The 25228-nt window shown below is 49.1% G+C and overlaps 2 protein-coding genes across 5 annotated transcripts in view; one reads left to right on the forward strand and one right to left on the reverse strand.

Annotated features, from left to right (window-relative positions):
- Bcat1 (branched chain amino acid transaminase 1) overlaps positions 1-25228 on the reverse strand; it is a 76530-nt gene that overhangs the window by 29646 nt on the left and 21656 nt on the right. Inside the window, exons 1-5 of one of the 4 annotated variants that reach the window (XM_051155585.1) lie at positions 23634-23649; positions 22518-22729; positions 22372-22440; positions 11270-11470; positions 466-576 (exon numbers count right to left, since the gene is read on the reverse strand). In XM_051155585.1, coding sequence (XP_051011542.1) covers positions 466-576; positions 11270-11470; positions 22372-22440; positions 22518-22520 — 384 coding nt within the window. In that variant the 5' untranslated portion in view covers positions 22521-22729; positions 23634-23649. Of the gene's footprint in view, positions 1-465; positions 577-11269; positions 11471-22371; positions 22441-22517; positions 23038-23633; positions 23856-25228 lie in introns of those variants that run through there. The other 3 variants (XM_051155582.1, XM_051155584.1, XM_051155583.1) reach the window with 3 other exon arrangements.
- On the forward strand, positions 13229-14689 carry LOC127196925 (calcium-responsive transactivator-like). Its single transcript, XM_051154644.1, has 2 exons — positions 13229-13235; positions 13316-14689. The coding sequence occupies exons 1-2, from the start codon at positions 13229-13231 to the stop codon at positions 14056-14058; spliced, it is 750 nt and encodes a 249-aa protein (XP_051010601.1). The 3' UTR covers positions 14059-14689.

Consider the following 25228-nt stretch of genomic DNA (forward strand, 5'->3'; position numbering starts at 1 on the left):
GAGTGACCCTGGGCATGTGGCTTATAAGGCCTCCCTGGGCTGGGTTTTAATTTTCTTCTTTATATATAAAGGCACTGAAATTCACAGTGTAAGATAGGTCAGCAGGTTAAGGCATGTGCCATCAACCCCTGTGGTAGAGAGAAGTGACTCTTACAAGGCATCCTTTGACCTTTTCACCGAAGGACACCACATTAACTTAAAGTCAGACTCACATTCAAACAGTTTGTCTGAAAACCTGACACGCCGGGCGTGGTGGCACACACCTTTAATCCCAGCACTTGGGAGGCAGAGGCAGGCGGATCGCTGTGAGTTCAAGGCCACAGCCTGGTCTACAAAGCGAGTCCAGGACAGCCAAGGCTACATAGAGAAACCCTGTCTTGAAAAACAAAAACAAAAAAGAAAACCTGACATAAGTTCAGCAGACTGGAATGGCCATGAGATCGAAGGGAACACGAGCGTCCGTACCGGCAGGGTGCTCCTCACAGCTGACCGGCACATTCTCCTCATGTTGAGGTCTGGTCGGAACAACCGTATCTTATTGTCAACTCCCCGGAAAGCCTTCAAGCCTTCGAACAGCTGAAGAAAAGAAAAAGGCGATGAAAGACATCCTTAGCCGTTAAGCGGCTGCCCTTGGCCTCAACTTCAGATGAATCAGTCAACAAAACACGTTAGAATAACTGGAGCTGAGAGGGGAGAAAGAGGGGGGGAGCAATGTGGGATGGGGGGGATGGGAGGGAGGGGCTTTCAGTACACCAGCTGATGGGCATCCTGGGAGGGACCGTCTAAAGCAGAATGGTACCACCTCCACCCACTCCAGGTCAGGAGCTAAGCATGCTCCTTTGGCATGCTAAGAGGAGACAGAAACTGGGAAGGGAGGAGAGAGGGAAAGGGAGGGAGGGGAGAGGGGAAGAGATGGAGGGGAGAGGGGAAGGGAAGTTGGAAGGGAGAAACTGCTAGCCTAGATTTTTAAAGGCAGTCCTTTCTCAACGTCCTGTTCTCCCAAGATTATTCTGACCATTTTACCAACTGATGGGAACTTAAGTCACACATGCCAAGATTTCCTGCCAACAGTGGGTGACCACAGCTGGAGGTGTGCTCCCGTAACAGGGTGACCACAGCTGAAGGTGTGCTCCCGTAACAGGGTGACCACAGCTGGAGGTGTGCTCCTGTAACAGGGCAACCACAGCTGGAGGTGTGCTCCCATAACAGGGTGACCACAGCTGGAGGTGTGCTCCTGTAACAGGGCAACCACAGCTGGAGGTGTGCTCCTCTAACAGGGTGACCACAGCTGGAAGTGTGCTCCTGTAACAGGGTGACCACAGCTGGAGGTGTGCTCCTGTAACAGGGTGACCACAGCTGGAAGTGTGCTCCCATAACAGGGTGACCACAGCTGAAGGTGTGCCCCCGAAACAGGGTGACCACAGCTGGAGGTGTGCTCCCGAAACAGGGTGACCACAGCTGGAGGTGTGCTCCACACTGCTTCCCACTGCCCTCTAGGCTCTTACAACAGGATACTCTGAAGTCTCATCTTACTGGAAGGAAAATGAAAAGAGCAATCCAGGAACTTGTTCAGACTAACCTGGCTGGACATGAGATGTGCCCTTAGCAGGTCTTGCCCCTAGACTACCTTTATCCGTGTATCAATCTGGAACGGGCGGTGGTTTGGGAAACTAGTGATTGACACAGCTGGTGAGCCCTCCAAGGCCTGGCATCAAGGGCTTGCTAATAGCTCAAAGTAGTCAAGCTAACAGAAAATTCTAGTTAATTTCTTGCTTTTCCTTCATTTTTTTCTATTTATTTTATGTACATGAGTGCCTGCCCACATGGATGTGTGCACAGTGTACATGCGGAGTGTGGCCAGTCCCCTAGAACAAAGCTGCAGGTGGCTGGGAGCCATCATGAACCTGGGTCCTCTGCACAGGCAGGAAGTACTTGTAACCACTGGGGCGTCTCTCCCACCCGTCCCTCTTTCCCAGTCCTGTGTGCATGCAGCCTTCTACTCTACCAACTGCGCCCTGGGCCCTCAAAACTCCAGCGGCCCCATCAGCAAGGTGCTCACTGGCAACAAATCTTTCCCATTACTTTACTTGAAATGACAGAACCATTTAATTTCGTCTTCACGAGAGCAACTGCTAAATGCCCAACTCTGAATAATGATGTTCTTTCAAGTAAAAACAGTGTCCCTGGGAGAACAAAACAAAACAAAACAAAACAAAACAAAAAGCCCATGACTAGTTTGGCTCAAAAGCTGCTGGCCAAGGCGAGTGCCTTCCTCCAAGGCTGCAGTATTACAGCACACTGAAGGAAGCTGTCAATTAGCTGCTTTGTCACACAAAATAGTAAAATGATGCTTATTGGAGAATTATTAAATTAATGGCGGGCTGACAAGATGGCCTCAGCAAAGAAATAGGATTGCATCCAAGCCTGACCACCTGAGTTCAATCCTCAGAACCTACATCAGGAGAAAATCCACTGCTGTGGGTTGACCTCTGACCTCCAACAGGTGCACCACCTGCGTCAAGGGCTGCCCCACCTCCACACCCTCACCCCACTACCCCTACTATACCACCCCCCACCTACCCCCCTGCCGCGCACACACACACACACACACACACACACACACACACACACACACACACACACACACACACACACATGCATGAGGACCAAGGTTCACCTCCAGAATCACCAGGCATGGACGATGGTACACACTTGCAATCCCAGCACAGGGACAGACAGCTCCCCAGGGCTTGCTGGAAAGCCAATCTACTCAGTCTCGAGCCAATGAGAGCAGGGTGGACAGTGACTAAAGAGGCAAGGCCTCTGTTTCTCTCTATCCCCCATGCCTCTCTCTCTCTCTCTCTCTCTCTCTCTCTCTCTCTCTCTCTCTCTCTCTCTCTGAGGGAGTGGATGAGAAGGGAAGATCTGTGAACTCACATTCCCTTGAAAAAGGGGCATCTAGGCTAGAGAAACCACAGAATGTCGAATGTCCCTAACTGAGCAGAGCCCAAATCATCCTGACGTATCTTTAATCTCTACAGCCATTAATCACCCACTTGTGTGTTCTAACCTCACAGTATCCTGCATATCAAGTAGATCATCAGCCAGAAGCTAAAAGAATGTCATCAGATAGCAGGGTTTCCGCTCGGCTAACCTGCTACCCACGGTCCCCACACAGGCATTCCGTGAGTGCATCGACTAAGGACACTGCCGTGACCATTTCCGTGATGGGCCATGCCATTCAGGGCTGCCTACCTGACTCCGTGTGTCCAGGCCATGGCAGCTATTTGGCTCTTACTCCCTTTGGACAAGAGCTGTCCTTCACACACCATACGGCTGCCTCAATACACAAGAACACTTCCAGGAGAAAAAGAGCCATCCGAAAAGCTGCACAAGGTCACGTAATGGAAAACTACTGCTTTGGGACTTGTCATGGAGCATTTGCTCCTCACATACCCCAGTAGTCACACTTCACAGCCATGACTTTCTCCCTGGGCAGGTAAGCATTAGGCCAAGGGACAAACACACCTGCACCACAACCTTCCGTTCCAGATGCACGTTCCCAACACACCCTGCCCAGTTGGCTCTGAGCCACCGTCTGCCTCAGTGGGCCCCCTTCACCATGTCCCCATCTGAGGGCTGGTCAGGGGTCACCTGCACACAGACGCAGACCGTGTGGGTATTACAGACAAGAGCACAGCGCTCAAACCCAGATCTCTGTTGTGTGATAGAGGACATTCTATGGACTGAGCTGCTCTCCCCCCCCCCTTTTATGGAAAATAGTTATTTTTCTCACATAATATATCCTGATTAGTTTCCTCCCCTCTACTCCTACTCCTCCTGTTCCCCTTATCTCACCTCCCTTTCTGTCTCTCACTAGAAAACAAAGTCTTGCTGGATGGTGGTGGCACATGCCTTTAAATCCCAGCACTCAGGAGACAGAGGCAGGGATTGCTGTTTGTTTGAGGCCAGCCTGGTCTACAAGCGAGTCTAGGACAGTAAAGGCTATGCAGAGAAACCCTGTCTCAAAACAACAACAACAACAACAAAAAAAAAAAACAAAGTCTTCCAAGGAGTAATAATACAATAAGACATAACAAGATAAAAGAAAAACTAACATCAAAATTGGACAAACAGAAGGAAAAAGCCCAAGGGAAGGCTCAGAGTCGGACCCACTCATTTGCACACTCAGGAATCCCATAAAAACACTAACTGGGGACCATAGTAGTATGCAGAGAACCCAGGGCAGACCCCTGCAGGCCTGTGCATGCTGCCTCAGTCTCTCGAGTTCAATGAGCTTTATTGGTGTTGATTTAGGGTTCCTCTTCCTCTTCCTCCTCTTTCTGGTGTCCTCCATCTCCTCTGGCCTTACACTCTATCTGCCTCTTTTTCAGCAGGTCAGGTAGGAGGGTGGGTGGGAGTGGAGGTGGGGAAGGTTCCCTGAGCCCTGAGGGGAGGCATTTGATGGAGACATTCCCTTTAGTGTGCTGTCAGGCTCTCTAACTTTCTACACACCCGTCATCAGCCTGTGCGTCTCTACATCTGCTCGCACCTGCTGCAGGAGGAAGCTTCTCTGATGCTGGCCGCTGCGGGCACTAATACCTGAGTATAGCAGGATGCCATTAGGGATTATTTTATTGCTACTTTTTTCTTAACAATGGTCTTTGGTTTTGCTTAGGGTCCCTGGGCTGCCTAGTCTCAGGTTCTTGGTCATGCAAGCAGTGTCCTGGTAAGTCGGTCTAGCTAATGGAGAAGTGTGCTGTGTCTTACTAGGTCCTACAGGGAAGGCTGTGGCTTCACTCTATGGCAGAATAGCTGTAATTTGAGGCTATTTTTGGTTCTGCTTGTGTTTTCAGGCTAGAGGGGGAACACAGGGCTTTAGAGTCATTCGAGGCAAGTGCTCCACCCTGAACTGAGTCTCCAGACTTGACATCTTTTTAGTCGTGGTCCCAGCGCTTGGAAAGTCTGAGCCAGGATGGACCGCTGTGCTTCTGAAGCCAGCCTGCCTCCAAGGATAATTACGGGGAAGGTCAAACTGAAACTTCAGTGGATCTTCTCCAAAACCCAAACTTTTTAAAAATGAACTTAACCTCTTCATAATTTCACTTCCTAAAAGCCAACAGCTCTCAGACTGTGGAGCCTATGCCACTGTTGGGGTTGCATAGATTCAAAAGTGAATGGTACTCAGAAACTCCCGTGGTGATTCTGAGTGCTAAGTGTGAGAATTAGGGTCCTTAGAGGCTGCCAGCTTACCAGCAGCCTTCTCTGAAGGGGACTGGTCGGCTCATCAGACATTTGATGCAGAGATCTTGGCGTGAGCAGTAATACTCAGCCAGACCGTGCAAGTAGGAGTCGGCTGGGAATGAAACAGGGAACCCTAAGCTCAGACTGGCAAGGTAGTGCACCCCCATAATCCTAGCACCTGGGAGGTGAAGGACAGAGATTGGGAGTTCAAGGCCGACTTCAGCTCTACCTCGAGCTGGAAGCCAGCCTGGGCTATATGAGATGCTACCTTTAGAAGATAAAATGAAAGGTACTAAAGGCTTATTTGATCATCTTCTAGATCAGAGGCCACTGCCGAGCCAAGGGTCACACAAACGCACCCTGTGTTCGTAAAGTGTGGGGGACTCCAGAGCAGGCCTGGCCTCTCCCACTTCAGAGCCAAGTATGTTTGCCCTAATGTCCTCCAACCTGGAGAAAGCAGACAACCCCCACCCTGTGACAGAGAGGGGGGAGAAAAAAAAAAAAAAACAGCAAAAACACTGTGTCCTTGAGAAGAGCTGGAAAGTAAAACATTTCTAACAGACATTACCACTGTTTATCCCACATTTAAAATGCCTGTGGTGGAATCTGAAGCCAGAAGCTGTTCAAGGAGGAATCAGTATGCATCCAGCTGGGAACTCCAGCGGCCTGTTTGCTCCCCAGACCATGTCTCCCATGAAGGACTAACCAGGCCCAACAGTGCTGAGCTCCCCAGATCACATGAGGTCTAGAACATTTGGGGTGGTCTGACCACAGACACCCCCTTCCCCAAGCCCTTCCTACTGAATGCTGGCAACCACCAATATAAGGACATGACTTCAGCTTGTTTCTGCTCTCTACGGGAGACAACCAGGTTGTCTCTCCCGATTCTAGGAGCCCCAACCTAAGGATGCTTCACTGCTGTTTTTCTCCTGAGCCTTTGTAGCTGCTAGTTGCTATTCATGCCTTTACTTTGTGCTTGCTGTTTGAGTAAGGCACTCATTCAAAGCACAGAGCAGGGCCCGTTCTTTGGCCTGTAGGAAACAGTTCATCACAGAAGTAGTTTGCACTCCCTTTCAGCACCGGGCAGGGCTCTACAGCAGTCTCTGAGAGTCTCAACCCTCCGAGGGGGTTGAACGACCCTTTCACAGGGGTGGTAGGTCAGATATCCTGGCTTTCAGGTGCTTACATTGCGGTTCATAACAGTATCAGAGTTACAGTTATCAACTAGCCACAAAACAATTTTATGGTGGCGGGGGGGCAGTCACCACAGCATGAGGGCCTGTATTAAAGAGATTACAGACAAGAGCACAGCGCTCAAACCCAGATCTCTGTTGTGTGATAGAGGACATTCTATGGACTGAGCTGCTCTCCCCCCCCCCTTTTATGGAAAATAGTTATTTTTCTCACATAATATATCCTGATTAGTTTCCTCTCCCTCTACTCCTCCTGTTCCCCCTTATCTCACCTCCCTTTCTGTCTCTCACTAGAAAACAAAGTCTTGCTGGATGGTGGTGGCACATGCCTTTAAATCCCAGCACTCAGGAGACAGAGGCAGGTGGATTGCTGTTTGTTTGAGGCCAGCCTGGTCTACAAAGCGAGTCTAGGACAGTCAAGGCTATGCAGAGAAACCCTGTCTCAAAACAACAACAACAACAACAAAAAAAAAAAACAAAGTCTTCCAAGGAGTAATAATACAATAAGACATAACAAGATAAAAGAAAAACTAACATCAAAATTGGACAAACAGAAGGAAAAAGCCCAAGGGAAGGCTCAGAGTCGGACCCACTCATTTGCACACTCAGGAATCCCATAAAAACACTAAACTGGGGACCATAGTAGTATGCAGAGAACCCAGGGCAGACCCCTGCAGGCCCTGTGCATGCTGCCTCAGTCTCTCGGAGTTCAATGAGCTTTATTGGTGTTGATTTAGGGTTCCTCTTCCTCTTCCTCCTCTTTCTGGTGTCCTCCATCTCCTCTGGCCCTTACACTCTATCTGCCTCTTTTTCAGCAGGTCAGGTAGGAGGGTGGGTGGGAGTGGAGGTGGGGAAGGTTCCCTGAGCCCTGAGGGGAGGCATTTGATGGAGACATTCCCTTTAGTGTGCTGTCAGGCTCTCTAACTTTCTACACACCCGTCATCAGCCTGTGCGTCTCTACATCTGCTCGCACCTGCTGCAGGAGGAAGCTTCTCTGATGCTGGCCGCTGCGGGGCACTAATACCTGAGTATAGCAGGATGCCATTAGGGATTATTTTATTGCTACTTTTTTCTTAACAATGGTCTTTGGTTTTGCTTAGGTCCCTGGGCTGCCTAGTCTCAGGTTCTTGGTCATGCAAGCAGTGTCTGGTAAGTCGGTCTAGCTAATGGAGAAGTGTGCTGTGTCTTACTAGGTCCTACAGGGAAGGCTGTGGCTTCACTCTATGGCAGAATAGCTGTAATTTGAGGGCTATTTTTGGTTCTGCTTGTGTTTTCAGGCTAGAGGGGGAACACAGGGCTTTAGTCATTCGAGGCAAGTGCTCCACCCTGAACTGAGTCTCCAGACTTGACATCTTTTTAGTCGTGGTCCCAGCGCTTGGAAAGTCTGAGCCAGGATGGACCGCTGTGCTTCTGAAGCCAGCCTGCCTCCAAGGATAATTACGGGGAAGGTCAAACTGAAACTTCAGTGGATCTTCTCCAAAACCCAAACTTTTTAAAAATGAACTTAACTCTTCATAATTTCACTTCCTAAAAGCCAACAGCTCTCAGACTGTGGAGCCTATGCCACTGTTGGGTTGCATAGATTCAAAAGTGAATGGTACTCAGAAACTCCCGTGGTGATTCTGAGTGCTAAGTGTGAGAATTAGGGTCTTAGAGGCTGCCAGCTTACCAGCAGCCTTCTCTGAAGGGGACTGGTCGGCTCATCAGACATTTGATGCAGAGATCTGGGCGTGAGCAGTAATACTCAGCCAGACCGTGCAAGTAGGAGTCGGCTGGGAATGAAACAGGGAACCCTAAGCTCAGACTGGCAAGGTAGTGCACCCCCATAATCCTAGCACCTGGGAGGTGAAGGACAGAGATTGGGAGTTCAAGGCCGACTTCAGCTCTACCTCGAGCTGGAAGCCAGCCTGGGCTATATGAGATGCTACCTTTAGAAGATAAAATGAAAGGTACTAAAGGGCTTATTTGATCATCTTCTAGATCAGAGGCCACTGCCGAGCCAAGGGTCACACAACGCACCCTGTGTTCGTAAAGTGTGGGGGACTCCAGAGCAGGCCTGGCCTCTCCCACTTCAGAGCCAAGTATGTTTGCCCTAAGTGTCCTCCAAACCTGGAGAAAGCAGACACCCCCACCCTGTGACAGAGAGGGGGAGAAAAAAAAAAAAAAAACAGCAAAAACACTGTGTCCTTGAGAAGAGCTGGAAAGTAAAACATTTCTAACAGACATTACCACTGTTTATCCCACATTTAAAATGCCTGTGGTGGGAATCTGAAGCCAGAAGCTGGTTCAAGGAGGAATCAGTATGCATCCAGCTGGGAACTCCAGCGGCCTGTTTGCTCCCCAGACCATGTCTCCCATGAAGGACTAACCAGGCCCAACAGTGCTGAGCTCCCCAGATCACATGAGGTCTAGAACATTTGGGGTGGTCTGACCACAGACACCCCCTTCCCCAAGCCCTTCCTACTGAATGCTGCAACCACCAATATAAGGACATGACTTCAGCTTGTTTCTGCTCTCTACGGGAGACAACCAGGTTGTCTCTCCCGATTCTAGGAGCCCCAACCTAAGGATGCTTCACTGCTGTTTTTCTCCTGAGCCTTTGTAGCTGCTAGTTGCTATTCATGCCTTTACTTTGTGCTTGCTGTTTGAGTAAGGCACTCATTCAAAGCACAGAGCAGGGCCCGTTCTTTGGCCTGTAGGAAACAGTTCATCACAGAAGTAGTTTGCACTCCCTTTCAGCACCGGGCAGGGCTCTACAGCAGTCTCTGAGAGTCTCAACCCTCCGAGGGGGTTGAACGACCCTTTCACAGGGGTGGTAGGTCAGATATCCTGGCTTTCAGGTGCTTACATTGCGGTTCATAACAGTATCAGAGTTACAGTTATCAACTAGCCACAAAACAATTTTATGGTGGCGGGGGGGGCAGTCACCACAGCATGAGGGCCTGTATTAAAGAGCCACAGTGTTAGGAAGGTTGAGAACCCTGCTCTACAGCCTCGAGTGAACTACTGCTTGATTCTACACTTTCAAGAACACAGATCCTTTACAGGGCAGGCAAGATAGCTCATCAGGTAAAAGTCTTCGTTGCTAAGTCCGATGACCTGAGTTCAAACAGAGAGACCCACTTAGAAAAAGGACGGCTCCAATGTCCACAAGATATCCTCTAAAACCCACATATATACAGCCACTTCCCCCTACACATAGTAAATAAATATAATGCAAAATATTAAAGATGTTATCATTATCTATCATAAACAAAAGTATTAAAGCATAAATGGCTGGATTGCCCAAGTTCCATGAACCTCCAGGGGACAGCTGAGACAGAACTTGAGCCCTGTTCCTATGTTGCTTCTAGACCCTGGTTAGTTTTATTTGATTTGCTTTCTACTTTTCTCAAGATTTTTTAACTTATGTGTACATATGTGTGTACATGTCTGTTCATGTGTGTGTGTGCTTGTCCAGAGGCATGAAGAAGACATCTATTTGATCTCCTGGAGCTGTGAGCTATGAGCTGCCCGGTGTGGGTACTGAGAACTGTACTCAGACCCTCTGCAAGAGCAGCAAGTGCTCTAACTACAGGGCCAGCCCTCATGTCAGGTTCCAAGTAACGGCAGGAAGTCTGCCTCTCAACACAAATAATTAAACGACAGTGGTCTATGAAGTACAAGATCACTAAACACGACCACGCTGGAATTCCAGGTTCAGCAATGATGACTTTATCGTTGCTATTGGTACTTTTCCTATGGTCATTTTTGAGTCCCTAGGTAGATCAGGGTTTATCTCTAGCATTTTCACCATCCTGGGGGAAGCTGTCCCGTGTGGGAAAACACAGAAAGATGAAATGCAGGACCAAGGGACTGGGGCCATGTTCTGCGGACCTGGTTCGCTATGTATCTGCAGTGGACCAAGAAACGGATTCTCCAAACACTCAAGCATGGAGGAGCACATTCAGTTCCATCCCTTAAACAAGAGCACAGGCTGGTTGTGAGAAAGCAGCCAGCATGGGCATCTCAGCCTGTGGCCTGGGCTGGCCCAGGAAGAACTGCCCAGTATAGTCTAGTCTTGAACCTTTTGCCAAGCCCCCCATGCCCCCACCCTCTCCACCCCACCCACCACTTAGCTTGCCAATTTGAAGATTACAGTCATGGCTGCACCTGGTTTAGTGTGGGCTCTCAGTCTCCATTTCCCTAATTATCCTTTCTGTAAGTTCTAAGTTAACATATATACACACCACACACTACACACACACCACACACACACACCACACACACACACCACACACACACACACACCCCACACACACACACCCCACACACACACACACCCCACACACACACACCACACACACACCACACACACACACACCACACACACACACACACCCCACACACACACACACACCCCACACACACACACCACACACACACCCCCCCACACACACACCCCACACACACACACCACACACACACACCACACACACACACCCCACACACACACCACACACACCACACACACACACACACCACACACACACACACCACACACTACCCACACACCACACACACACACCACACACACACACACCACACACACACACCCCACACACACACCCCACACACACACACCACACACACACATTTTCTTTACTAGCGCCACAGTTAAACCAAGACAACCTGGCAAAACTAGTCTGTAGACTTATCCTCAACCCATCCGGCTGCGGGAGAAGTTAGAAGGCATCTATGACAACGTCCAGTAAAGACAGCAGGGCCTGTCGCACCCCAGAGAAGCTTGCAAGGAGGGGAATCGCGGCCTGTGGCCGCTGCCACGCACTTACTTCCACGGAGTAGTGCAAAACGGAAGCAGCAGGGTGTATGGACAAGTTTTCAAAAGGCTTAATGTGAGGTTTCCCCCATCCAGACGCCGACGACCACTCCGCCGTCAGCATGTGGTCAGTAAACGAGGCTCCGAACACCAGCGAGTTGGAGTCCGGCTTCTCCTTTAGGACGGTGGCTGGGGTGACGATGAGATCTTTGGCCTGTAGAGGAAAAGGGAGCACTGTGAACGGGGAGTGATTGGAGGCCACACTGTACTGGCTCGATGGTCCACGTGTGAACAGCACCCCGTGACGCTGACGTGTCTGCAACTAGCACAGAATGTAACACAAGGGCGTCTGAGGACTGGCTTCAGTCAGTAAGTGCTTGCCGAGCATCTGAAGGCCTGGGTGTGACTCTCAGCACCATTGAAAGACAGGGAAGCAGGAGATTCCCTCTGCCCCCCCCCCCCCGGTTGTTTATTGTGTGTGTTTGGGGAAGCCGGGGATGCACATGGCAGGGTGCTTGTGTACAGATCAGAGGACAGCCTGTGGGAGTCCGTTCGCTCCATCCACCATGTCTTACCCAGGCTGTCTTGGAGCTGGAAAGATGGCTCAGTGGAAAAGTGCACATGCTGCTCTCACAGAGGGCCCAAGCTCAATTCCCAGCACCCACATGGTGGTTCACAACCATTCAAATCCGAAGTACTGGTGATCGGACGCTGTCTTCTTGCCCTCCATATGAACCAAGCAAGCACATGATAAATGCACACACATACATGAAGGCAAAACATATACTTATTCCATAAAATAAAATGAAATCTAAAAATATTTATTTAAAAAAAATCAGTAGCCCCTGCAATAAAATGGTGGTGCACACCTGTCACCCCAGCACACAGGTGGCTGAAGGAGGAGGAGAGCCACAATGTGAGGCCAGCCTGGGCTAACTCACAACCCCCTGCAACGGCTTTGGTTACAACGCCATGAGAGAAGCAAACTTCAGGGATGGGCCAACGCGGAAGAGGTGGTGAAATGCGCCAGGAAGGGGAGAGTCTGCTCCCCACTCCCACCAGACTCAAATGGAGCGGGTCAGAGAGAAGAGGCACCCTCCAGCATACAGCGCACTCACAGCTCGCTGTGGCTGCGCTCCGCCTCCCCAGAGCATCCCGGGCACACAGCTCGGAGGCCTCCAGATGCGGATGCAAGGGCAGAGACGAGCGAGGCAGGGAAGCACTGTCCTCTGGAGATGGACAGGCAGAAAACTGGGCCTCAGAGACAAACCCTCTGTTCTGGGAGGAGCAGAGAGTAAACAAAAGCCCTCCTATTCAGCGAAGCAGAAACAAGGGCGATAGGAAGCAACTGCACTCAGCCGCTCTCCACAAAGCCAGCTTGACCGGCACAAACAGCCACCGTGCCTCGGTTCTGATCCTTGACTTGAAAGCAGTTAGAGAACAGTAAATTCAAACAAACAAAACAACTTATGGAGGAGACAGTTTCTGGTGATCATAGTGTGTGTGTGTGTGTGTGTGTGTGTGTGTGTGTGGTGTGGTGTGGTGTGGTGTGTGGTGTGTGGTGTGTGTTGGGGGGAGGTTGTCCTGTCAGAGTTTCTTGCCACTCAGGCTGGCTTAAAAACTCTACAAGGGTGGTCTGCACGTCATCCCACCTCCGCCTCCTGAGAATCACAGGTGTGCACCATCACCTGTGCTGCACACTAGGCAAGCACTCTGCTAACTGTGCTGCATCCCCAGCCCCCACCTACAGTTTCTCAAAGTAAAATTGTTAGCAGCTGGGCACGGTGGCTCACGCCCTTAATCCCAGCACTCAGGAGGCAGAGGCAGGCAGATCTCCGAGAGTTCGAGGCCAGCCTGGTCTACAAAGTAAGTCCAGACAGGCAGGGCTGTTACACAGAGAAACCTTGTCTGGAAAAAAATAAAAAATATTAGCAAAGTTCCTTCCAGGAAGATGCAGAACAGCTGGTTATAGATGGAAGGTGTGAGCTGAATCTTAAACACTGCAAAGCCAACTAGCACCGGCTTTTTACATTTTTACTGATTATTGTATGTACGTAAGAGTGTGGGCATGACTCGGGACCCACCTCGCAGAGTGTCCCCATGCAAGGCCAAGGTGCCATCAGCAACTATGTGTCTCGGACCAACATCAACATGCAGTCCAACCCAGTCTCCATGATGCACCAGCAGGCAGCCACGTCCCACTACAACTCGGCACAGGGAGGGAGCCAGCATTACCAGGGCCAGGCGCCCATTGCCATGATGGGCCAGGGTGGCCAAGGGAGCAGCATGATGGGACAGCGGCCCATGGCACCCTACCGACCCTCCCAGCAAGGCTCTTCCCAGCAGTACCTGGGCCAGGAGGAGTACTACAGCGAACAGTACAGCCACAGCCAGGGTGCTGCCGAGCCCATGAGCCAACAGTACTACCCAGACGGCCACGGTGACTACGCCTATCAGCAGTCATCTTATACTGAACAGAGCTACGACCGCTCGTTTGAGGAGTCCACGCAGCACTACTATGAGGGGGGAAACCCCCAATACAGTCAGCAGCAGGCGGGGTACCAGCAGGGCACAGCACAGCAACAGACTTACTCCCAGCAGCAGTATCCCAACCAGCAGAGCTACACGGGGCAGCAGCAAGGCTACGGCCCTGCCCAGGGAGCCCCCTCACAGTACTCAAGCTACCAGCAAGGCCAAGGCCAGCAGTATGGAAGCTACAGAGCATCGCAGACGGGACCTTCTGCCCAACAACAGCGGCCTTACGGCTATGAACAGGGCCAGTATGGGAATTACCAGCAGTAAAGGAGAAGCGATGTCTTTGGCCCCTTCGTGGTAGTAGGTTCTGGACAAGCCGGTGGCAATGCCGATGGGTTGTGGCGTGTTGGGTGCCCTCCACCCGATGCCACGTCTGCATGTTAGGCAGGCTCATTTCACGTGGGTACGATGCCAGGTGTGCACCACTGGCTGCGATGGTGTGACATATTTGGTGCTGTGTAAAGTATTGCATATCGATACAACAGAGAGGTTATCCTGTTTCTGTCCCTCACCCGCTCCTTGATGTTCTTAGCTAGCTTTGGGGGGGGTCATACTGTCATCACACGTTTTGTGCCCGGTGATGAGACAATATCTACAAGACACCATGGTCCACGTTACCATGAACAGACTCACTCTGCCCCTCCTCACACCATTGTTGCAAAGTGGACTGGAAATGTTTCTTTAACTGGCTGCCCATAGCTTGGCACACATACATACAACCCTGGGTGGCCATCTCTTCTGTGCCTAGATAGGGCTCGGGGACACCTTCTGTGTTTTGGGCCAGTTTGTTGTGTCACTGTAACAAGAAACCTGTGCTTCGTGCAGAAAGACCGTGAGCTGTTCTTTCCAGAACTCACCCATTGCCTGTGTCTCTCCAAAAAGTTTATGTCTTTGCATTAGGAAATGAAGAGGGATAGGTGACTTTTTCCAAATAAATGTATCCATGAGGGAGGGCAGTGTGGGGGTGGCCTACCGTAGGGAGGGCGGTGTTCTCAAGAGCAAGGCTGCCCATCTCCCGCTGCTTCATATATGGTGTAGCTTTGGCCCTTACTTATTTGATGTCATTTCTAGAATTTACAGTACTGACGCTAAATTTTACATGCAATTGCTAAGTGTTTATATTACTTTTTCAGGACCTCTGAGTTCAGATAGCCAAGCAAATGTTCCTTTGTGTTTAGGGAAATCTGAAACCCACGCCATATTTTTCTTTTTAAATCCAGATAACTTTATTACGTTCTTTTAAATGAAAAGTACAAGCTTTATATAGGGAAATTTGCGTGGATTTTTTTTTTTTTTTTGCATCCCTGTGATGTTCACTTTCATTTTAATTGTGTGCAAACATGAGAGACAGCTTTTTTGAAAAGGTACGATCAAAGGAAACCATCACATGTAATATAGCATGGGCATTTCTCAGCCTTTATTTGGATATAATAATCATGTTACTATGAAAAGAAAACAGAACTCTTCAAGATAAGTGCTAAGAACAACCAAGAAAATACAACAACAACAACAAAAATCCCAGGACCCAGGGCCGCTGCATCGGGCCTGCCCACCAGGACACTTTTGTTGTGTTTTGTATGTAGCCCAGACTAGCCTCAAACTCACTACACAGCTGAGGCTGAACTTAATTTTATGATGCTCCTGCCTCCACTCCCCAAATACTGTGACTACAGGCATGCACAACCACACCTGACTGGTTTTTTCAGTTAATAGTTTTTAAAACATAAAACTTACCTGTAGCTCAGGGGGTAAGGCGCTATTGTGGGTTCTGCTTGAACTAATCTTGACAGCCTTGCTGGAAAATACAGCACAAGGTCCATTTCACTTGCAGAAGAAGAATCAAGGGCCAGACTAAAGGACTGTGTTGGCTACAGTCTTATTCTAGGTCACCCCCTCCTGCATAGGCCTGATAACAACAAACACAGGCGTATATGTCTAGGCATAGTTTAGGAAATAACACTGGCAAGGGCTGACTACATGATGGTATTAACTTTACAGAAACAAGTTTCTGATTGCTAAGTGACAGAAGTATTAGCAGCTTCATTTTAGGGAGTCATCTCTTTTGCTCCTTTGTTTTCTGGCAATTTTTATAAAACGAGTCTATAAGCTCAATTGGGGGCTAAAATTTCCCATTGAAAATGTTGAAACATTTTAAGTAACTGTGAAAATGGTTTTTATTCCTTGCCAATCTAGGAATATGCCTTTTATGTATGCGTGAATGTATGTGTGTGTACAGTATGTGTGTATGTGTGTGTGTGTATGTTAAGTGCTGTATTAATGTATGTGTGTTATATTAGTACTTTTTGAAAGAAAAGAACACTTAAAAAAATGTATCATCCCAAAACTCCAATCTGAAATGTCTTACATTAAGAATTTCTTGAATGTTGTGTATATATTTTTAAGAGCACTTTGTGAAATAGTTTGTACATTTATTTCCTAATTTATACATGATTTTGGTGTTAATATATTTAATGATTAATAATAATGTTTATTTAATGTTTTGTTCATTTTTATGTAATTTTGTGGGGGAAAGTGACGCCAGCAGTTCTTTTTCATAGACTGTATTATAGCTTTTCTTCTGTAACATGAATGTTTGCGAAGTCCTAGGCTCAAATGAAAAAAAAAAAAAAAAAAAAAAAGAGTGTGGGCATGCCACAACGTCCATTTGGTGATCAGAGGACAACTTTGGGGATTTGGTTCTCTTCTTCCACCATGGGTACCAGGATTCAAATGTGAGGTTTGAAAAAAAAAAAAAAAGAAGAAGAAGAAGAAGAAGAAATCATTGGGTACTGGGCCATTCATGTCCCTACCATCCTTTAAAAAAAATCAAGAATGTGCAAGGTTCTTCAAAAGATGAGGAAATTTATTTTCTTCTCCCAGTCATTAAAAGCCAGCTCCATCCTCACCTTAACATGACCCTTACGTCTTTATTGCATTCCCAGGCCCCGCAATGCCTCATTCCTGACATGAAATAAACAGACAATAAACAGCTTTACAGAGAGAGCATGGTTTTCTCTCCCCCCATTATCCCTCTCCCTCCTCCAGGCAGCTACTGAGATTTACAGCTTGCCTGCCCTGCTATTTTCTCTTGAACTTTAATAAAACTGTCATCAAGCTTTAAAAACAACAACAACAACAACAAACAAACCATTATGGTCACTTTTCTTTCTTTCTTTTTTGTTTGTTTGTTTTTCGAGACAGGGTCTGTCTGTGTAGGCTTGGCTGTCCTGGACTTGCTTTGTATACCAGGCTAGCCTCGAATTCACAGCCATTCGCCTGCCTCTGCCTCCCAAGTGCTGGGATTAAAGGCATGCACCACCATGCCCAGCTTAATGGTCACTTTTCAATGACCACCCGAATTAGGATCATTTGAAAGCAAAGCTGGGGCTTTGCATCGTAAAAATTGAGGGTGCTCCTTGCTGTCATTATTCTTTTTTTAAAAAAATTACTCTTAGCATTTTGAATTTTGTTTATAACCTTTAACTGCAGAGGCACTTTGGCTCGGGGAGTGCACAGAATGTATCAACACTGCCCTAGGTCCAGCCCTGGCCTCCTGGACAGTGTCACTCACAGTCAGCCAGGGTCAGAGACACACACTATCCACACATCTCACCTAGTATTTTTGAGCTAGTCTGCATCTGTAATGCCATGGGTCTGCTAGCAAAGGAAAGAAAGAAAGAACCAGAACACTAGCTTAAAGGGTGATTAATACTGTGAAGAATTAAACCAACCCAGAAGAATGGCAGGGGTGGGTTACGGAGGGCTATTACGGTCCGGAACGGCAGGAGGGATGGACCAAGACAGACATCACACCCATATATACCAATCACATTCCAACCCTGAGACCTCTGGCTCTGTCTTGACGAGGCCTTTGCTATCTCCTTCCCAGGAGTGTATCTTGCCAGAAGCCCAGCAGGCACAGGAAAGCTGCAAGCACCCGCCTGTGGGAGGAACTGTCGTCACCAGGGGACTCTTGCAGAATCCAGGCTGTCCTGTATTTCCTGGTGGCTTAGTGGTTGATCAAGCAAGCCAGCTAGGGTGAGCAGACGTAGGTAAAAGAATCTGAGTGATACTGAGTGCTGCCCTGTGTCACCAGGCTTCCCCATCTGCAAACCAGTGATTTTCCAGGCTCAGGCCCTCAAGCTTGTGAGATCAGCTGGGAGAGAGCTCTCGGTTCTCACTCTGTCTGTCCAGCTAAAAACCAAGTTTGAAACTTTGAGTAAATTATGTCTCAGCCCCTCCGCCCCCTGCCCCCTCGGAGGCTCTGGGTCCATTTTGAAATGTGATCTAGATTTTTTCCACAGTAGAGAAAGAGTACTTGCTGTGAAGACAAGAGGACCCAAGTTCAAATCCCCAGGTTAGGATGACTTTGGTCTAGTTTATATCATTGTGTCCTCTGAACCCTTCACCTAAAATGCTCCCAGAGTTGGGCATGAGCTCCAGGGGATAGCACGTGCCTATAGAGTGTAAAGCCCTGGGCTCAACACCCAACATTGTAAAAACCAATGGGGGTAGAGCTACCCATGGCCACTTGGAACTAGACCAAAGCTTTCGAGCTGCTTAATGGCCAAGTGGAGATTCAGAGAACATTCATGCTTAAGTTAGTGTTTCTTCTAGGGCCAAAGAGACGGCTCCGAGGTTAAGAGCACCCACTGCTATTTCAGAGGACCTGGCACCAGCAAGCAGCTCACAGACCAGTGTAACTCCAGGCACAGAGTCTTCCACCTCCTTTGAAAAAGCTGGGCATGGCAGCCCACGCCTATAATCCCAGCACTGGAGAGGCAGAGGCAGGGGAATTCCAGGCCAACCTGGTCTTCAAGTCCAGGACAGTCAAAGCCACACAGAGAAACCCTGTCTCAGAAAGCTAAAAAGCAAAAACAAAAAACAAACAAACAAAACAAAACCCAAACAAACAAAAACACACACATATTAAAAAAAAAAAAAACCTAAAATCAGTGTTCTAACTTTCGAATACTAATTGAAATCCTAAATGATAAATTTTCCAGGCATCCCTTCTATCTGTGAGAGCCACAGCACCTCCCTGACTATTTCCCTTTCATCCAGCCTTGAACATAAACAGTGCCCTGTATCCAGTGTTTTCAAAGTAACACAACGTTTTTCATGGCCTTCATAATTTCACCAAGAACTCTCTATAAATGCCGCAATTCTGGAAATCAAAAATTTTCTGGCACAGGGTCTCACTATATGGCTCAGAGATCCACCAGCCTCTGTCTCCTGAGTGCTGGGATTAAAGGAAAGAGCTGGAGACACAGGGAAGGTGGGGGTGAGGCCTGAAGACTTGGCTCAGAAGTTAGAGAGACCCTCCCCACCTCCCCAATGCCACCATCCCCCTACCCTCCCTATCCCTCCTCCCCCCTGCTCTTTCAGAGGACCTGGGCTGGAGTCTAGCACCCAAACAGCAGTTCACAATAATCTGTAGTTCTGGTCCAAGGGATCTGACACCCTTAGTCAGGGCTATGTGGACACTCACCGGACACACACGGGTACACATATGCATGTGGAAGGAAGCACTCAAACACAAAAGTAAAAACAAATCTTAAAAGAGGCAGACAGGGTGGGACACATCTTTAATCCCAGCATTTGAAAGGCTAAAGCAGGTGGGTTCCTGTGAGTTCAAGGCCAGCAGGCCATCCACCCACCCACCCACCCACCCACCCAACCAACCAACCAACCAGTAGTTGTACAGTGATGTTTTATGCCACGGGCACTGGAAGAGTACAGGGCAGCTTAGTAACTGAGGAGCCACAAGAAGTAAGGACAAACACAGGGCAAATGAAGAACAAGCTCCTGATCGAGCATGGTGAAGTGCACCTGTAAGCCCAGCACTTGGGGTGGCAGAGGCAAGTGGATCTCTATGAGTTCGAGGACAGCCGAGGCTACACAGAGAACCTCTGTCTTGAAAAATCAAAAGCAAACAAACAGAAGTATCTGGGCCAGCTATATGGCTCCAGGGTAAAGATGCTTGCCTCTAAGCCTAATGACCCAAGTCCTGAGCCTGATCCCTACAGAGCAGAAGGGGAGAACCAATTCTCCAGGTTGCCCACGTGCGTGTACCCACACACATGCATGTACCCACACACATGCGTGTACCCACACACATGCGTGTACCCACACACATGCGTGTGCCCACATACATGTGTGTACCCACATACATGCGTGTGCCCACACACATGCGTGTGCCCACACACATGCACAAAATGATAAACACACACGCGTAAAAACATTTTGATTTAAAAAGGAGAATAATTATTTTCTGGCAACCATGACGAGGAAGCATCGGGTTTGCAGAGCCCATCCATGCTTCTCCACGCTGGAAACAAAACAGAAACCCGCCCAAAGCCCTGCCTGCATCAGCACCCAGAGGCGCAGGGCTCTCTGGCAAGAAAGACAGCCCTGATCTGCTCCTGGGTCTGGGAACACAGTGAGGTCTGAAGAAGAAAACTACAGCTTTGGGGTCTATCAGGGGAAAGGATGCAGAGAGCCTCATCTCCTTCAAGGAGGGCCCTGGCGTCCGTAGTTAACCGTGTAATGCATACGGAAAGGGAGCTGGGGTGCAGGCTGCTCTTCCAGGGGACCTCGCTGCAGGTGCCTCACAACCGCCTTACCTGCAGTTCCAAAGGGTCTGATACATCTGGTCTCCAAGGGCATTCAGTACAAGTGCACAAACTTACACACACACACACCACAACACACAAAATTAAAAAATAAATCTTTAGGGGAAAAAAATGAGAAAAAAGTCCTGCAAATAGCTCACTGAACACACAGGCCTGACTGACAACCTGTCTCCCCCCCCAGAGTACTCAAATCACAGTGAGAAAGGGAAGGAACAACCCCTCCAAGTTACCTCTGACATCCACATGTGCACCATGGTGCCCTCCCACAATAAGAAATAAATAAATAGTGGAGTTTTAAAATAACAAAATGTTTTAACTTAATAAGAAAAAAATCAGATTTAAAAAAAAAAAAAAAAGATGACAGCATTCCGGGCCCAGCTAGAAAATCTCACCCTCACTTTATGGGACCCCATCACGGTGGGAAAGGGACAGTAAGAAAGGGACCTATGGGAGATGTGGGAGGTAGCAGGTCGATTGGCAAAGAGAGACAGACAGGAAATCCAGGCTGAGGGTGTGACTCAGCAAGAAAGGAGCTTGGCTCAGGGCGTGCAACAGCCAGCGGGGCGCAAAACCAAGATGGCGCTTCCAATAAAACCCATCACTTTTACTTTCTAGTCTAGAGTGTCAATACTGTCTTAGTCCAGGCCAGGAATGAAGCAGATTAGGTCAAGCTTTGCTATTGCTATGCAAAGGGTGGGCATACAACCAAGTTATATACCCATTTCAATTACCAAATAGACACTATTTTCACTATGAACTCTACCTTGCCTTGAATACTTTGTATAAAAGCATAAAGTCCAGCCCGGTGTGGTGGTGCACACCTTTAATCCCAGCAGAGGCAGAGGTAGGCGGATCACTTTGAGTTCAAGGCCAGCCTGGTCCGCAAAGCAAGTCTAGGACAGCCAGGGCTACACAGAAAACCTTGTCTGGGGCCGGGGGAGGGGGGGAGAATAAATTCCTTTCGTTGAAAACATACAATTATTTCTCTTGAGAAACTGATTTACTGATTCTTTGTCTTTAAAAGGTTTGCAAGAGTCCAAGGCCAGCCTGGTCAAAAAACTGAGCCCCACCTGTTCTGACTGGTCACATGACACATAAGTGACCAGTATGGCTGTCTCGGAAGCTGTCAGGCAGTCTATATTGCTACAGGGGAGTGGCTTTCATGTGCCAGAAATCACAGACAAAATCCGCAGCAGCTTGCTGTAGTATATTTTACTGTATTTTTTGTTTAAAGCAAATGGCTTGTGAGCAGAGGGCTTATCTTGATTTCACCACTCCCCAAACACTGAGTGTTCCCTGTGGTACAAAACTGATGAGTCAAGTTCCAGCTCCTCTCTGAACTCTGCCAGGATGTGAGGTCACAGGGACATTCTGTACTATGGATGACAATTGACAGTGGGTATCAGAGCCAGGAAAGCAGCAGAGCCAAGCAAAGCCCTCCAGGCTGATGGCTGGTGGGTTAAGGATGGAGATGAGGGCCTGTGGGGGCGTTGATGAGATCTTTATCTCCCTTCAGTTAACTCCCCTGGGAAGCATGAGACCATGTCACACAGAAAACATACAATTCAGATGATAAGAAACTGCAACCCTGGACTGTAAACGTGATCAATGATTTTTAAGAAGAAAAGGCCTAGTGACTTTTTCTTGGACAAGAAGAGTGAAAGCTTAAGCTGGTACAATTTAAAACAACACCAACAACCCAGCTTTCTATTCATTAATCGACTCTTTTCCAATAAAATGTATGATTCCTAAGATAAAACAAGCAAGTTTACTGCTAGATGGAATTTAGTTTTGCTGACTGGCAATAATCTCAAATAACTTTTTCCCTCCCTAGCTGTAATTTAAAATTCAAGATATCCGTGTAAACTGACGCAGCTGAAATTCCCCAACTCCAATCTCAACCTGAAACGAGTTAACTCAGTAATTTCCGCAGCAGAAGCCTTACCCTAAAAGTCTCAGCCACATCAGATCCTCTTCCTCCAGCAAAGGGCTCCGAGCATCCATTACTGCAGTCCTTAAAAATAAAAATAATTAAAGTTCCGTTAAGTAAAGCCAGGTGGGTCGCTGCGGGGACCTGGTCAAGGGACTCACCATCACGGAAGACAGAAACGCCAAGCCTGGGCTGTCCAACAAAACCCCAGGCCAGCTCCAGCCACGGTGACCTTTCCAGCCTTCCCACCGGATCCCAGGTCTGGCTTTTTATCTTCCAGCAGCTTAGGGAGGGGCTCCTTAAATTCCGGGCCAGCCCAGGAGCAAGCAATGAACAAGAAGGCAATTGTCTCCCGAACGTCCGAGTAAGTAGTCTAGACCGAAGATCTAAGCCATTTATAGAAAGGGAAAAGGGGGAAAAAAAAAAAAAAATCTCCGGAGCGCGCTCAGCCTCGTGGTCTTGTCAATCACAGGCGCACAATAGGCAGGCTGCTTCAAGTATGAGGGGACGCGCGGACTGGCTGGAACCATTTTCTCCACCCGCAGGGTCCCTGGTGCAGCCAAAACCTCACACTTCAGGGATAAAACCTCTTGAATGTGGTGGCAATTAAATAAATAAAAGATAGCGTGGTTCGGAATTAACTGCGGAAAGGGGCAGGCATTCAAACAGCTGGACGCTACTTCGCTAAATAACTGGGAAAGAGGGAAGGGCCTGGATATTTTGGGGTGGTGAAGGCTTTCCCTCACTCCCCAGTTTTCCCAGCCATGACTCCCGCATCCCTGGTGACGTCCTCGCCATTCCTGGTGGTGCCCAAGTCCCTGCGGCGACTCTCAAGTTCTCCCGGTCCGCGATTGTGACCCCAGCATCCCCGGTGGCGACTCCTGAGTCCCCAGTGGAGATCCACGAGTCTCTCCACGTCCCAGTGGCGACCCCTGAATCCCCAAAGTGATCCCTCAGTCCCCAGTGAAGACCTCCCCCCAGGGTGACCCCAGAATTCTCTGGTGGGGACACTCGCAGCCCCTGAAGTCGCCACTGGCGACTAGCTAGCACCCGTGAATTATCTCCATCCCTGTGTCCCGGAGTGTCCCAATCCCAGAGTCTGCTGTGGCGACCTCCTGCGTTGACCCCCGAGCCTTCCCCACCCGTGGCATCTCCTCGTGACCCATGACGCCCTGCGGTGACCACCGAGAACGTCGTGGCGCCCTCGCGCAGTGACCCTCAGTGAATCCCGGTGGGATGCTGATCCTGGCGCCCCTCGCCATTCACCACGAGAGTACCTGGCGGGCCAGAGCTGCAGTTGCCCGTGGCAAGCAGGCCATGACGAAGCCTCGGGAGTGTGGGAAAGCGTGGCGAGGCAGCGACACGTGGCGCACGGCGGGTCCCGCGAGCCCAGGGCTGCAGTTCAGCGAGGCGGGCGATAGAGGTACGATGGGAGAGCCAGCAGCGGGCACCGGGCGCAGGGAGGAGCGCAGCCGCTGCAGCATCTTCCCGTCGCGGGTGCGTGCAGTCACGCGGGGCTGGGCACGCGCACCGAGGGCCCGGGAGCACCGGCGTTTTGCTCAGGAACTCTGCCGGCCAGGACCCTGGACACCTCGGCGACACTTTAACATCACCCCCGCTCTCTCGGACTCCGGCGAACAGACCTGGGTTTGGGACCTGCATTTCTTCTGCCTGGCCTCTGTCTGGCCTGCCACCGACCTACAGCTGCTGACCTCAAACCGTGAATCCGGTTTTCCACGGCTCTGCATCGCGGTGCGTGTGACCTAGCTACCTTACTAACAGCCTCGGAAGCCACACAACATTCCAGCTAGTGTCGCTTTTAACCCCAGCCCTTGAGTGGCTGATGAAAAATGATTGCTGCGAGTTAGGGACTAACCTGAACTACAAACAAAAACTAAGGGCCACAGGCACCGCCAGCTGCGGGCGCGGGAATTCCATATCCCTAGCCTCTGAGTTCCCTGCACTCAGGTGTTAACCACTAACTCCTCCATTTCTGCTTTCACTATTGATTGGATTAAAGAACAACTGGCCCTCCATTCTTCCTATTGTTCAACATCCAGATGTGTTTCCAGACTCTTAATATTTGCACTTGTATTTCTCAGATAAAATGAGATTTATGTTCCTATTGTGTAGAGTGTTTTTCAAACCAACAGACCACAAAGACCTTCTGAGAACCAGGTCGACTTGACTTTAAAAACAAAGCAAAAACAAAAACCAAGGCTTTTGGAAACTGATTGACCACAATGACATTTGGCACAGCTGGTCTTGAAACGAGGAGAAAGCAGCTAAATCTGCCTGGTTTCTAGTAGCTGAACAGCGCGACAGTCTGAAAGGCCACAGAGGGTGACCACCCCCCAACCCCAGCCTTGAACCCCACCTATTTCCCAGGTAAAATTACAAAGGAATGTTTCACTGCAACCCCTATTTAGGATTTAAAATTCTATTTGCGGGGGGGGGGGGGGGGGGGTGTTTTTGAACTACCTCCTCCTGATCAACAAAAACTGAATTCACCCTCTAGCCCCAAGTTTTAGAAATGTAAATGCTACTGTCCCCTCCCTAAAGAGTTAAGCACACTAGCCTTTTATTCCTGCACTCCGAGGCAGAGCCAGACTGATCACTGTGAGTTCAAGGCCAGCCTGGTCTACAAAGTGACTCCAGGATAGAGTTAATCAAGTTGGGCCTGTCAGTCACTTGGCCAGGATATGACCCACCACAGGGGGCTCTTCAAAAAAATTAGAAATTTGGTTTACTTCCAGATCCAGCTTTAGCACCCCTGGGCATGTGCACAAAGGACCTACAAGTTACTGCTCATCCATGCCCACTGCTGCTCTCTTCATCACAGCCAGGGACTGAAAGCAGCCCGGCTAGCCAG

Source organism: Acomys russatus, chromosome 13, assembly GCF_903995435.1.
Source record: "Acomys russatus chromosome 13, mAcoRus1.1, whole genome shotgun sequence".
Classification (NCBI taxonomy): Eukaryota; Metazoa; Chordata; class Mammalia; order Rodentia; family Muridae; genus Acomys; species Acomys russatus.